This window comes from Mustela nivalis (genome assembly GCF_964662115.1).
Source record: "Mustela nivalis genome assembly, chromosome: 17".
NCBI lineage: Eukaryota > Metazoa > Chordata > Mammalia > Carnivora > Mustelidae > Mustela > Mustela nivalis.
Window position 1 is genome coordinate 5,277,103 of NC_139036.1, and position 12,211 is coordinate 5,289,313.

Here is a 12,211-nt window from a genome sequence, read left to right on the forward strand (position 1 = left end):
ATCCCTGTCGAAAGTAAGAACCAGACCCAGCCTCTGCTTCTGGCCCCAGAAGCTAACCAATGCCCTACATGACAGGAACAAATCTTTTATATGGAGAAGAGCTTTATGTATATGATGCAGCATTACTTAAACAGCAAAATGAGGAAACAGGCAAAAAGCCCCCAAACAACAGCACCTAAGTAAAGGACGGTGTATCTATTTGCTAGAACGGTACTAATGATACCAAAAGAAAAAAGGGCTCATAAGAACATGTTAAAAAGATAGAAGCATTAACAATAGAATATCGTCAGCATTGTGTAAAAATACCACGAGTAGAAAAAAAACACTAGTGGTACCAAAAGATAGAAATAGATTTTCTTCCAAGTTTCAATTAGAAAATCAATTAAAAAAGTACCCCAGGCCCTGACAGTCTCTGGCACCCCGCCTCAAGCCTGGCCCGCTCACACCACTCTGAAGGAACAGTGTTAGCTCTGTATGTTCTAGCAAACCGTCCTCTACAGTTCCGACATGGGTCTTCCCACCTTTTCCTCTGTCCGTCCCTCCTTTCTTTCCCCCCTTTCTCCTCCCCCTGCAGGGGCTCACAAGATACACACCCTGCTTACTTTGGGTTTCCACTTCACCAGACCCAGGGAAGCCTATCCTACTCATTCCTCAGGTCCCTCCTCCCGTCTTGTGTCCTGCTGGAACCCTGGAGGCCCTAGGCTGGCTGAGATCCTTCTCCGCCTGGGCACCTTGCAGCCACAAGGGATCTACACTGTGTCCTTCTCCTCCACGCCACGGTAGGCACTATGTCCTCCCCACCCATCAGCTTGAAGACAGCCCAGTGACTGGCCCACAGATGATGCCCAGTGTTGATAGGGAAGAAGAAAAGAATGAATGGATGGGGAATGAAGCTTGAGGACAAGATGGCTTTGAAGGCAGACATGCAGGACCAGGCACTTCTCCACAGACCTGGAATGAAAGACGACCTGGGTGCAGAGACAGACACGAGGGTCTGTTGAGAATAAGGGAGTGGAGGAACTTAACCGGATTATCTCAACGAAGGAGTAGAGAAAGTAGCAGAAGATAGGCAAGAAAAATATTCCTGAGAAGCAGTAAGAGAAGCAAAAGCATCTGTACAGTTTTTTTCCCGCTCCATAATTAGGTATCTAATGACCTGTTTGTGGTAGCATTTTATTATTTTTAAGATTTTATTTATTTGAGAAAGAAAGTGAGCGAGAGAGAGAGCACAAGTGGGGGGAGTGGCACAGGGAGAGAAAGGAGACTCCCCGCCGATCAAGGAGCCAGATGAGGGACTTGATCCAAGGACCCCAGGATCATGACTAGAGCCGAAGACAGATGCCCAAACGACTGAGCCACCCAGGCGTCCCTGTGACAGCATTGTAAAACCAATTCCTTGAGAGATCAAATGGTCTCCAAGGTCAATTAAATAAACCAGACAACTCAGAATTCAGCTCCCTACCTATGTTAAATTTAAAAGAGCTAACGTAAGAAGAAATACGTTCGCGCTCACCCAAGGGAAGGCAGCATCAGCCAAGGTGCACTCAAGGCACCCCTTACCAATTTCATGCCTGGCAATGGCTTCAACACAGAATTATACTTTTCAGCGTATCGGAAGGAAAGCTACCCCATTTATAATTCAATGAGGATGTGAACCTCCCAGCTCCGGGATCTCCCTGCACAGCCTTCTTCGGTCATCGCTGTTCTCCTTAAGAGCCTTTTTCCGCTGGCTTCCAATAAGGGTCACAGCCTCTGAGTCTTACTCATCATGGCAACTCTGGGCAACAGATGGAAACCCATCCTTCCCACGGCGCTGGCTGGGGGCACACTAGAACCGGTCACTGGGCCACCAGCTTGCTCTCATAACCATGAGGACAGGGCATCTGGGTCCTAAGTGGACTCACTGTGAGCCAGCTCGGGCTCCTCATCAGCCTCCCTGACACCAAAACGCTGAAGGCCTATCGAGGGGCTCATGTTTGGATGGCGTTAGCACAGTGTCGGCCGGGTGGGTTTCTCCCCACATCACTGAAATTGTGGCTAAAATCGCCATCGACGTGCTCAGACAACATTACGTAATAGTCAAGATGCTGAGAAGCAAGGCCATCCCTCAGCCCGAGTCATTCAGAACTCTCAGTCTGGCCTCTCACAATTGGCTTCGTCCGTCAGACTCAGACGAGGCTCTATTTTGAATTCTAATGAGGACGGGGTACACTGAATATTTAGCTGCGATGACAAAGATCTTGCTTTGTGGAGATGCCCTGACACAAGTAACAGATCTGAAAGTACGTATAGGGACCAGTGAAAAATGCCAGTCTCATTTGTGTTTGGATGCTTGCAAAAGACAATATTGTTTTCTACTTGATGCTCTTTGAGAGCTGGGGGTGGGCCAGAAAAAGGGAGGAAGAGTCACACAAAGATCTCAGGAAAATTTTTACAGCCGGGGCTCCTGAGTGAAAGGTTTACAAAGACGTGCTTGAATCCTTTGTTAACAACCGCGCAAACAAATTCATCACCAGGCCCTTCTGTGTGGCCCCCTTGCAATTCAGTCTGTGCTAACAACTGGAAATTTCCTCTCTGCGGAAGCACCCATGACTTATATATATCAGATCAGCAAGGAAGACACGCTGAGGGGAGGGAAACCAAAGCCCATTTGAGGGTTCACAACCTACCTCTGCACTTAAAATGATGATGTTCCCACTGCCACCCCAGAGTTAAACAAATGGGGACCACGTGAACAGTAACCAAGGGACATTTGAGTGAGTCACTTAACGCTGACCCTGCAGACAGTTAAAATATACCTCACTTGTATCTTCCTATGCATGTGTGCCCATGTTTACGTGAAAATGATCAACTGTGCCTTACATTTGGAAAGTGCAGGGGATCGACCCTTTGCTATGTCTCGAGGCTCCTGGACCAAGCCCTCCAGACCTTTCTTATTGAGATCGTAACGTAACTTCCCTAGCATCTGGACATCCTCTTGTCAATGCTAGCTAGCAATTATGGAGAGATGATGGCTTCTATTTTTCCTGGTTGATTCTCTCTGCTGCTACCAAATCTGATCACTGAGTTTTGAACTTCAGGTTGTTTGTTTGTTTGTTTTTTGGTAGGAGCTCGATTTTAGTCCCTTTTCAAATTTTCTGCTACTTTCTATGGTTTTCTGAAGCCTGTCACTTCTTTCTTTAAATGTACTAAACGTAGATGATTTTCTTATCTGTGTCTGATAATTCTGCTACTGCGAGTCTGTGCAGATCGGTAACTGCGGTCTGTGGCTCACGCTCTGCTGTTTCCACATCTGCCAGGTTATCTTTGACTGTGTGCTGGGTACTGCTCTGAACAATTCATTCTGGGGTAATTCTTAGAGACTGGGGGTAAAGGTGTCTTCTTCCAGATAGGCATGTCATTCTTTCTGCTAGTCTTTTGGAGCTCCAGCATGTGAATCTAGAACTCCAGACCAAAAGCAGTATCTGGGGCTTCCTGGCCCAGGCTACAATGGATATCCACAATGCCAATCCATAGGGCCTTTCTGGGCCCACAAATGGCCAGGAACTACAGTTTTGCCCCTTTCCCTCTCCAATCTTCTCAGTGCCAAGGCTGCGTTCTCCACACTTCTCAAGGGCACCTTACTTCCAGTTCACTTTTACCCTAAGGGTGCTCTCTGGGGTCCCACCTCAATGGGGGAAGGGTCCCCTGTTCCATTTTTCAGCTGGTGTGGGCCCAGGGCAGTAACTTTTACCCCAACTGTCTGTCTCTCTCAGGCTACAGAAGTCCCTGACCCCTGCCTGCAAACGGGCTTTATCAGGAAAATAATCAAACCACCAGAAAGTACCTAAGAGTTTAAGGACTGAAGGGCACCTGGTGACTTGGTCGGTCAGGTGACCAACTCTTGATTTTGGCTCAGGTTGTGATCTCAGGGTCGTGAGATCAAACCCTCTGTTGGGTCCCACATTTGACTCCAAGCTCAACGTGGAGTCTGCTTGGGATTTTCTCTTTCCCTCTCCCTCTGCCCCTCCCTCAGCTCGCACATGCTCTCTCCCTTTCTATAAAATAAATAAGTAAATCTCTAAAAAAGAGAGAATTTAAGCACTGGAAGCAAAACAAAAGGACGTGTTAATACAGTGTTTCCGTAAAAAAAAAAAAAAAAAAAATTGAACACTGAATTATCATTTGATTTGGAAAACTGACTTCTATGTACACATGCAAAAACTCGGTGTTGAATCGACACTTGTATACCTACGTTTGTACTGGTGTTATTCACCCAATAGCCAGAAAGTCCACTGACAGATAGATGGATAAACAAAATGTAGTATATATATGCACTGGAATACTACTTAAGCCTCAAAAAGTAAGGGATTCGTGTCACACACTACAGCATGGAGAAATACTGAAGACATTCAAATACTGTGTGAACTTACTCATAGGAGGTACCTGATGTAGTCAAAGTCACAGGGAGGGAAAGCAGAGCGGTGGCTGAGAGGGGCCAGCTGGAGAAGGAGTAGTAGTCATTATTTCACGGGGTCAGAGCTTCCCATGAAGATGGAAGGTTCTGGAGACAGGTGGCGCTGACGGTCCCCCAAGTGCAGGAATGCACTCTATGCCACTGAACTGTGCACTTAAGACAGTTATGATGGCAAATTTTAGGTGTATTTTATATTATGGATCTTTTACCATAATAATTTTTTTTAGTTAGGTTAATAGGGGCGCCTGGGTGGCTCAGTCAGTTAAGTACCTGACTCCAGCTCAGGTCATGATCCCAGGGTCCTGAGTTCGAGTCCCAAGTCGGGCTCCTTGCTCCTCCCTCCATCCCCCGCCCCCACTGGCTCAGGCTCTCTTTCTCTCAAATAAATAAATATAAAATCTTTACCAAAGGGCTGCTGAACCCACTTAGTAGATTCTACAGGGCATAATAACTTCACGGGGTTCATACTGATCAGCAGGAGACTTATTTAGATGGTAATGGCGGGGTGTCATGAAACCAGTGTGACCTCTCTTCGAGCTTGGGAGGCCACACAATGAACCTTTATCAACATGCAAAAACTGGCGCTGCTTACCAACAAACATATATATATATATATATAAAATAACAGATTTCCCTATAAAAATATAAATGCAATACATTTTCCTTTAAAGGTATCAGGCATCAGAAATGTTAAAAGGTTAAGTTGTTAGGGTGTGGACCTACAGTACCGATGGTATGGGTATGGCTAAGTAAGTATTAGGGAAACGAATTGATGGGGTAAGAGGAAAGAATTCTCTTTAAAGTATTTCCAGTGAAAAGAAGGAAGAACGTCTGTCTATTTCACACTGCTGTATCTCCCTTCTGAGTTCCTACATACACGGTTGACCCTTGTATAACACAGTTTCAACTGCACAGGCCCACTTACACTCAGACTTTTGTCAATAAACATGGTATGGTACTGTAAATGTACTTTCTATTCGTTATGATTTTAACATGTCCTCTTCTCTAGCTTCCTTTATAGGAAGAAATCAGTATATAACATATAGTATTACTATATTAAGCAATATTAACCAATTATTATTGTTAATCAATAATTTTATATATTAATTATACCATATAATTATATTACATAATATATACTATAATTTTAAGACATATATGTATATATGTATATAACATATATATGTATATAACATATATGTATAATTATACATATATGTATATATGTATAATTATTATATCTATAATATAATACAGTATATATAACACACAAAACATGTGTTAACTGATAGTTTATGTTATGGGCAAGGCTTCTAGTCAACAGTAGTCTGTTAATAGTTAAGTTTTGGGGGAGTCAAAACTTAGACGTGTATTTTCGCCTGCACTGGGGGCCTGGGGGTCAGGACCCCTGACGTCTGCACTGTTCAAGGGCCAACTGTAATTCTGTTACAGATTATAGACACCTAAATATAAATGGTGCAGAAGATAAACTTACAGTTAACTCACTCTGAGAGACCCAGTTTTAAAAACATGCATTTTTGCAATTATGGGAGCCTCTCCATTTCTTCTACTAAAAAAAAAAACAGAGCTCAAGTCAGAAGATTTTATGCACACTAAGCAATACCATAAAATAAAAAATTGGCAACAGAAGTAACAGTCCTCTTTGGGACTTCATGAGTAATGTGTGCTGAGGGTCACTGTTTGCAAATACAAAAAGCTTCCCAACATATCTACAAATATGTTTATTCCAAAACAATAACGACATGACTGCCACGCACATAGCAAAAACTTCAAGAAAATTGTCACTGAGTAGGGAAGTCTCTTCCTATTTTATTTTTAAGAGATTTATTTATTAATTTAGAGAGCACACAAGCAGTGGGAGGGGGAGAGGGAGAGAGGGAGAGAGAATCTCAAGCAGACCACGCTGTGTGCGGAACCCCATGCCGGGCTCAATCACAACCTGCAATCACAACCTGAACCCAAATCATGAGTCGGTCGCTTAACTGACTGCGCCATCCAGGCACCCTAGACTATTCCTAGGTTAGACACGTGAGAGGAAAGCTAATCCTTGCTCATGGCTTACTGTGTGCCACATACTCTACCTGTGTCTTTATCTATATTAAGTCCTTTCTCCCTTATGACAATGCTCTCAGGGCTATACCATTAGCATTCCTATTTCAAAGACAGGAAAACCGAGGCAAAGGGGAGTCTGGGCTTCCCCAAGGTCACCAGCTGGTGAGTGGCAGAGCTGGGATACAGGGCCAGGTTCTAGAGTCCCCACTTCTCAGCCCCCCACCTGCAGGGCCTCCCCACATAAATACGGAAAGTCAGGGAGGGTGACCAGCACGAGACACCTCACATGCTCCATACAGTTTAACTTTGATAACCAGGTTTTTAAGAGTCAATAAGGTTAAGTTTCTATAGAGATCAAAGACAATGTCAGAAGAGATCTGTCTCCAAACGATCTAGTGCAGAACCAAAGTCTCTGTGGGCAGAAGCTACATGAGAAGGTTGGTAAGGCAAGAAGCAAGGAGGTGTGGCTTTCAACAGGAAGCGGAGAGAAGCACATGTCCATGGGGGCAGAAGCACAGAGTGGCTGGCATCTGGTAGATGAGAACCCCGGGGCCGGGAGCACAGACAGGTGATAACAGGGGAGCAGTGAGGCCCCTCAGATTCCCCTTCCCTGAGGTTTCAGAGTCCATGGCTGCCCGTCCTCAGTCACCCTGTTATTCTAGACCTCGGTCAGCCAGCACATCAGGTAAAAAAGGTAATGCCTCTTGGGCCGTACATCTTGGGTCTCCCCCGCACAGAGGGTCTCGTTCTAAAACTGGACAGGTCAGAGGATCTGTCGTAGTTTTCATACCAAAAGGACTAAGAGGCACTGGAGTTTGGAGTGCTATCATACTTCTGCTTGTAATAAATGTATTGGCTCGTGCACCTTTGTGAGACACCGTACCGAGGAACCATCACTGTGGTCACTCCTACTGTCACTACCATTTATCAACACTGGCCTCGGGCAGGGCGCTGCACACAGGCAGTGGATAATTCAAACCACACGGAACGCAGCCCTCCTTCATCAGAAGCTCTGGGGCAAAGCCAGAGCATCAGTATTGCTAGAATCCCTTGTCTTGGCTCGTGTGCCCCCATTTTATGTACAAGGTAGTAAACGGTGAAAGCGACTGCCAAAGATAACATCACTACATGTAGGAAATGAACTCAATGGACTTCAGAACCTGGCCTCTTAACTGCTCGGTGGTCCAAGCTCCAACAATTAAGGTTGTGACAAAACAAGGGAATCAAGTGAGCAAGATAGCCTTCAATAGCCACGAGAATGTACCAGCACCAACCTGTATATTGTCACACAAATTCCCAAACAGGTACTCTCTGTAAGCATACAGAGAGGTTTCCTATCTTAAATTTAAAAATTAACAATGCATTATACTTCTCCCACATTTGGAGCAAGTCGCTTCATTTTTCCTTATTTTATTCTTTTTTAAAGTAAGCTCCACAACCAGTGTGGAGCCCAAAGCAGGGCTTGAACTCAGGACCCTGAGGTCAAGACCTGAGCTGAGACCAAGGGTCAGACGCTTCACTGACTGAGCCACCCAGGCCCCCTTACAACTCACTTCACTTTAGCAAGATTTGGGTCTCTTTGAGCAATTTCAGTACTTCATCAAACAGGACTGTCTGCGTTAGGAACGGAACAAAACCTCTGCAATAATGAGACAAATGTGGGAAAGCGGAAGCAGAGGATGGTCGGGCGGCGAGAAAGGCAAAACCGAAAGGGCAGCTTATCCTTTACCGCAAGATGCTGATTTTCTGTCCACCATAGTCACGCGCCTGGTCTCCGTGCGGAGCTTCCCATCTGTGTTCTCCACCAGGTTGGCAAGGTCATCAATTATTTCTAGAAAGGAAGACAGAGATGGTGGTTAATACTCCAGAAACATCCCGCTCACATCACCGTATCAGAGCTGTGGCTGGCCTCCCTACGAATAAATTCTCTCCCGTGCAGCGAGGGAAAAGGTAAAAAGCTCATCTATGTTCTCTGAAATCTGCAAATCCAACTCATAAAAGGTGGTGGTGTGGGGGGAGTAGTAGTAAAGAAGAAAACTGATTTCCCATGAGTCCGCGACACAGAGGAGGGCTGTAGGGAGTCCAAGGGAAAGAAAGCAGGACGCAGCGAAGTTATGCTCAGCCGAGTTGTCATTCCAGCATAAAGCTGGTGGACAGACTACAGGAGACTGCAAGGACTACTGGAGCCCTTCTCGAGAAAACAGCTTGATGATCAAATCCAGCCAACTGAGAGGCTAGTAGAAGTAAAGAACTCTAGGATAAGACAAGCCAGAGCCATGACGGAAGAGATGCCGGGGAGAGCTAGGGCCATCGAAATACTGAGTTGGGGATCAACAGATACACGGGTTACACTGCAAAAAGGTAGATAAGTGCTGTGAACAGCAATGCTGTAATTATAACTGAAAGTCAGGAAGCAGTTGGGGGTTTGGAGGATTCAGGGTCAGGGGGAAAATGGTGGAGGGAAGTTGGAAGTGTTAATTTCTCCGTCACTTCACAGAGAAGTCCTAGCTGAAAAGGGAGGTATTGAAAAGGGAAACATGGAGACCCACGGCTTTTCAAAACCACCATCTTTTTTTTGTCAACCTTAGATGGATCTTTTAGTAATTACTATCTCTTGTCAAGAAACCTTTATGTGAAGTTCAGCTTCTATTTTTTTTTACACTAATCTATTCTTTTAAAATTGGAAGTATCATTGACACTACACTAATCTCCTCCAAGTGAAATTAAGCACTTAGCAACACTTAAAATAGTATATATTGTATGATCCTAATGAAGTAAAATTATTTCTATCCCACCGCTCGTATTGGACAAACTTACAAGGATATATCTGGCTGATGTCAACCTAATGTGAATAATGATTATTTCTAGGTGCTGGGATCCTGGGTGAACTTCCTTACATTTTCCGTATTGTTTGAATTTCTTCTAAGAAGTCCGCACTATTATTTCCATTTTGGTTCCTGTTCCTCACTCCTTCCCTCCTTGCTCCTTCTTTTTTTCTTTTCTGATTGCTTTAGAGATACACTGTCCAATATGAGTCACTGTTTCTGTTAAATAAATAAAAGGAATCAAAGGAAGTTTCCAGAAGGATGCCAGAGCTGAGTTTTGAAGGACGTGTCGCTGAAGAGGCAGGAAGGGGACAGTCCATATGGAAAGAATAGCATGTGGAAGGCACAGAATAGCTGCTCTCTCTCCTGGGTTCCCGTAGCCCTTCCTACAGCCTGTTTACTTACAGACCCTTAAGGTTCACATTCTAACAATTTGCTCGTATGTCCTTCTTTAGCGGAAAGAGTATGACAGAGAATTGCCTTCATTCATGGCTCCCCTTGTGATGCCTGGGAGAGTGCCTAGTACACAGCCAGATAAAACAAATGCACACAGATAAAGGCAGTGGATGCATGAAGTCTAAAAGAGACACATAATTTCAAAGCACTTTGCTGCATCTTAGACTAAGCCAAATCTGTCAAATATTACCTATAGAACACCTGCCTAGAAAACCTTTCACTGCCATTTAACAATTAACTCGTGACTCTCTATTCCTTCATATTCAGTGACATTCTCTCTCCCAGTCTTCCTTCCATCTGTCTCCAAGATCTGTCTAGAGTCTCCTCTTCCCATTAAATGCTGACAATCCCACACTTCTGTATATTTTTACTCTCTAATACTACCATGGTGATTTTACATACCTTTTGGGTTCCTCAATATGTAAATTAAAAATGTGAAAATCTGCTCCGCATAGCGCTCCAAAATTCTGGACCCAGGTAGCAAACTGCCTATTACTTATCTGTGCCTCAAGATGCGTACAAATATCTAAACTAAACTCTTTATCTTCCCGTGAACCTGAGTCCCTCCTACATTCTCTGTCCCAATTAATGGCATCTGACATCCACTTGCTGGCCCATGCCAGAAATCTTCAGTCACCAGGCCTCCCTCTTCCCCAGCTTAGACAAGCCACTTGCAGCCACTCAGGTGACCCTGCCTCCAGGATCTCTTGATCCCACAGTGTCTCTTAAACTGTCTTATTAATACCTCACAAAATTGCGCCAGTGATTCCAAAAACAATGTCCTAACTCCTCTTCCTGTTTGTAGTTCTGTATCTCCTCAGTCTATTCCCCATACTATAGCCAGGGATGTGTTTTATTTTATTTTCAAGTTTTTACTTAAATTCCAGTTAAAAAGCAGTGTAATATTAGCATCAGGTATACAATTTAGTGATTCATCACTTTCATACAACACCTGGTGCTCATCACCATAGTGCCCTCCTTAAGCTAGGAACATATTTTAATTTTTTCATATTTTAACTAATTGAAACTTAAATAGCTGTGTGTGGGCGGTGACTACTGCCTTGAGCATCAGAGCTCTAAAGCAATCACTTAAAAAAAAAAAAAGAACCCCCCCCAAGGTATAGATTTTAAAACAACAAAAAACAGAGGGAATAAAACTAATACTAAAAAAATGCATGATTTACCCAGAAGGCGGCAGGGAAGAAGGCACAAAGGAACAACAACAACAACAACAACAACAACAACAACAACAAAAAACGGGACAAAAGGAACATAAATACCTAGAAGGCAGACCTAAACCCAACTATATCAGCAGTCACATTAAATATAAATGGACTAGGGACGCCTGGGTGGCTCAGTTGGTTAAGCAGCTGCCTTTGGCTCGGGTCATGATCCCGGCGTCCTGGGATCGAGTCCCGCATCGGGCTCCTTGCTCCGCGGGGAGCCTGCTTCTCCCTCTGACTCTGCCTGCCACTCTGTCTGCCTGTGCTCACTCTCGCTCTCTCTCTCTGACTAAATAAATAAAATCTTTAAAAAAAAAATTAAAAATATATATATATAAATGGACTAACTCTCTAATTAAAAGACAAAGACTATCAGCCAAGACTAAGAAAGACACAAAGACAGAAAGGAAGAAAGAACAACTACATGCTTCCACAAGAAATTCACTTTGAACATAAGCCACAGAAAACATGTGTAGGAGAAGGCTGACATGGCTACCTCTGCTACACCAGACAGACTTCAAGCCAAGGAGTATTTTTTTTTTTAAGATTTTATTTATTTATTTGACAGACAAGAGATCACAAGTAGGCAGAGAAGCAGGCAGAGAGAGAGAGGAGGAAGCAGGCTCCCCACAGAGCAGATAGCCGGATAGGAGGCTTGACCCCAGGACCCTGGGATCATGACCTGAGCCGAAGGCAGAGGCTTGACCCTGGGATCAAGACTGAGCCACCCAGGCACCCCTAAGCCAAGGAGTATTATTGGAGATGAAAAGAAACCTTTTTTCATGGTGAAAGAGCACATGTGACGAAAACCAAGAAAAATCTCCACATCAGAATATTAAGGAAACCACCTTTGAAAAAACCTACGGGACAAAAATAAAAATCATAGGAAAAACAGAAAATGCTTTGAACTGAATGATAATGAGAATCCAAAATTTAAGTCTATGGGATGCAACTAAACCAGAGCTTGGACAGAAGTGTACTGTTCTAAACACAAACAGTGGAAAAGGAGAAATACATAAAACTGGTGATTGGACTAAGAGATGCTCATGATCATTTCAATAAATGCAGAAAAAGGATTTGACAAAACTGAATGTCCATTCATGATACGAATTCTCAGCAAAACAGGACTGAAGGAGCACTTCATCAACCTGATGAAGGACATTTGTGAAAACACCAAA

The 12,211-nt window shown here is 43.9% G+C and overlaps 1 protein-coding gene across 13 annotated transcripts in view; it reads right to left on the reverse strand.

Annotated features, from left to right (window-relative positions):
* STX8 (syntaxin 8) overlaps positions 1-12,211 on the reverse strand; it is a 243,623-nt gene that overhangs the window by 86,353 nt on the left and 145,059 nt on the right. For all 13 annotated transcript variants that reach the window (XR_014305041.1, XM_082708229.1, XM_082708239.1 and 10 more), the window contains one exon: positions 8,259-8,360. Coding sequence is in view for 12 of the 13 variants with exons in the window: in XM_082708229.1 (XP_082564355.1) it covers positions 8,259-8,360 (102 nt within the window). In the remaining variant the exon portion in view is untranslated. The remainder of the gene's footprint in view (positions 1-8,258; positions 8,361-12,211) is intronic.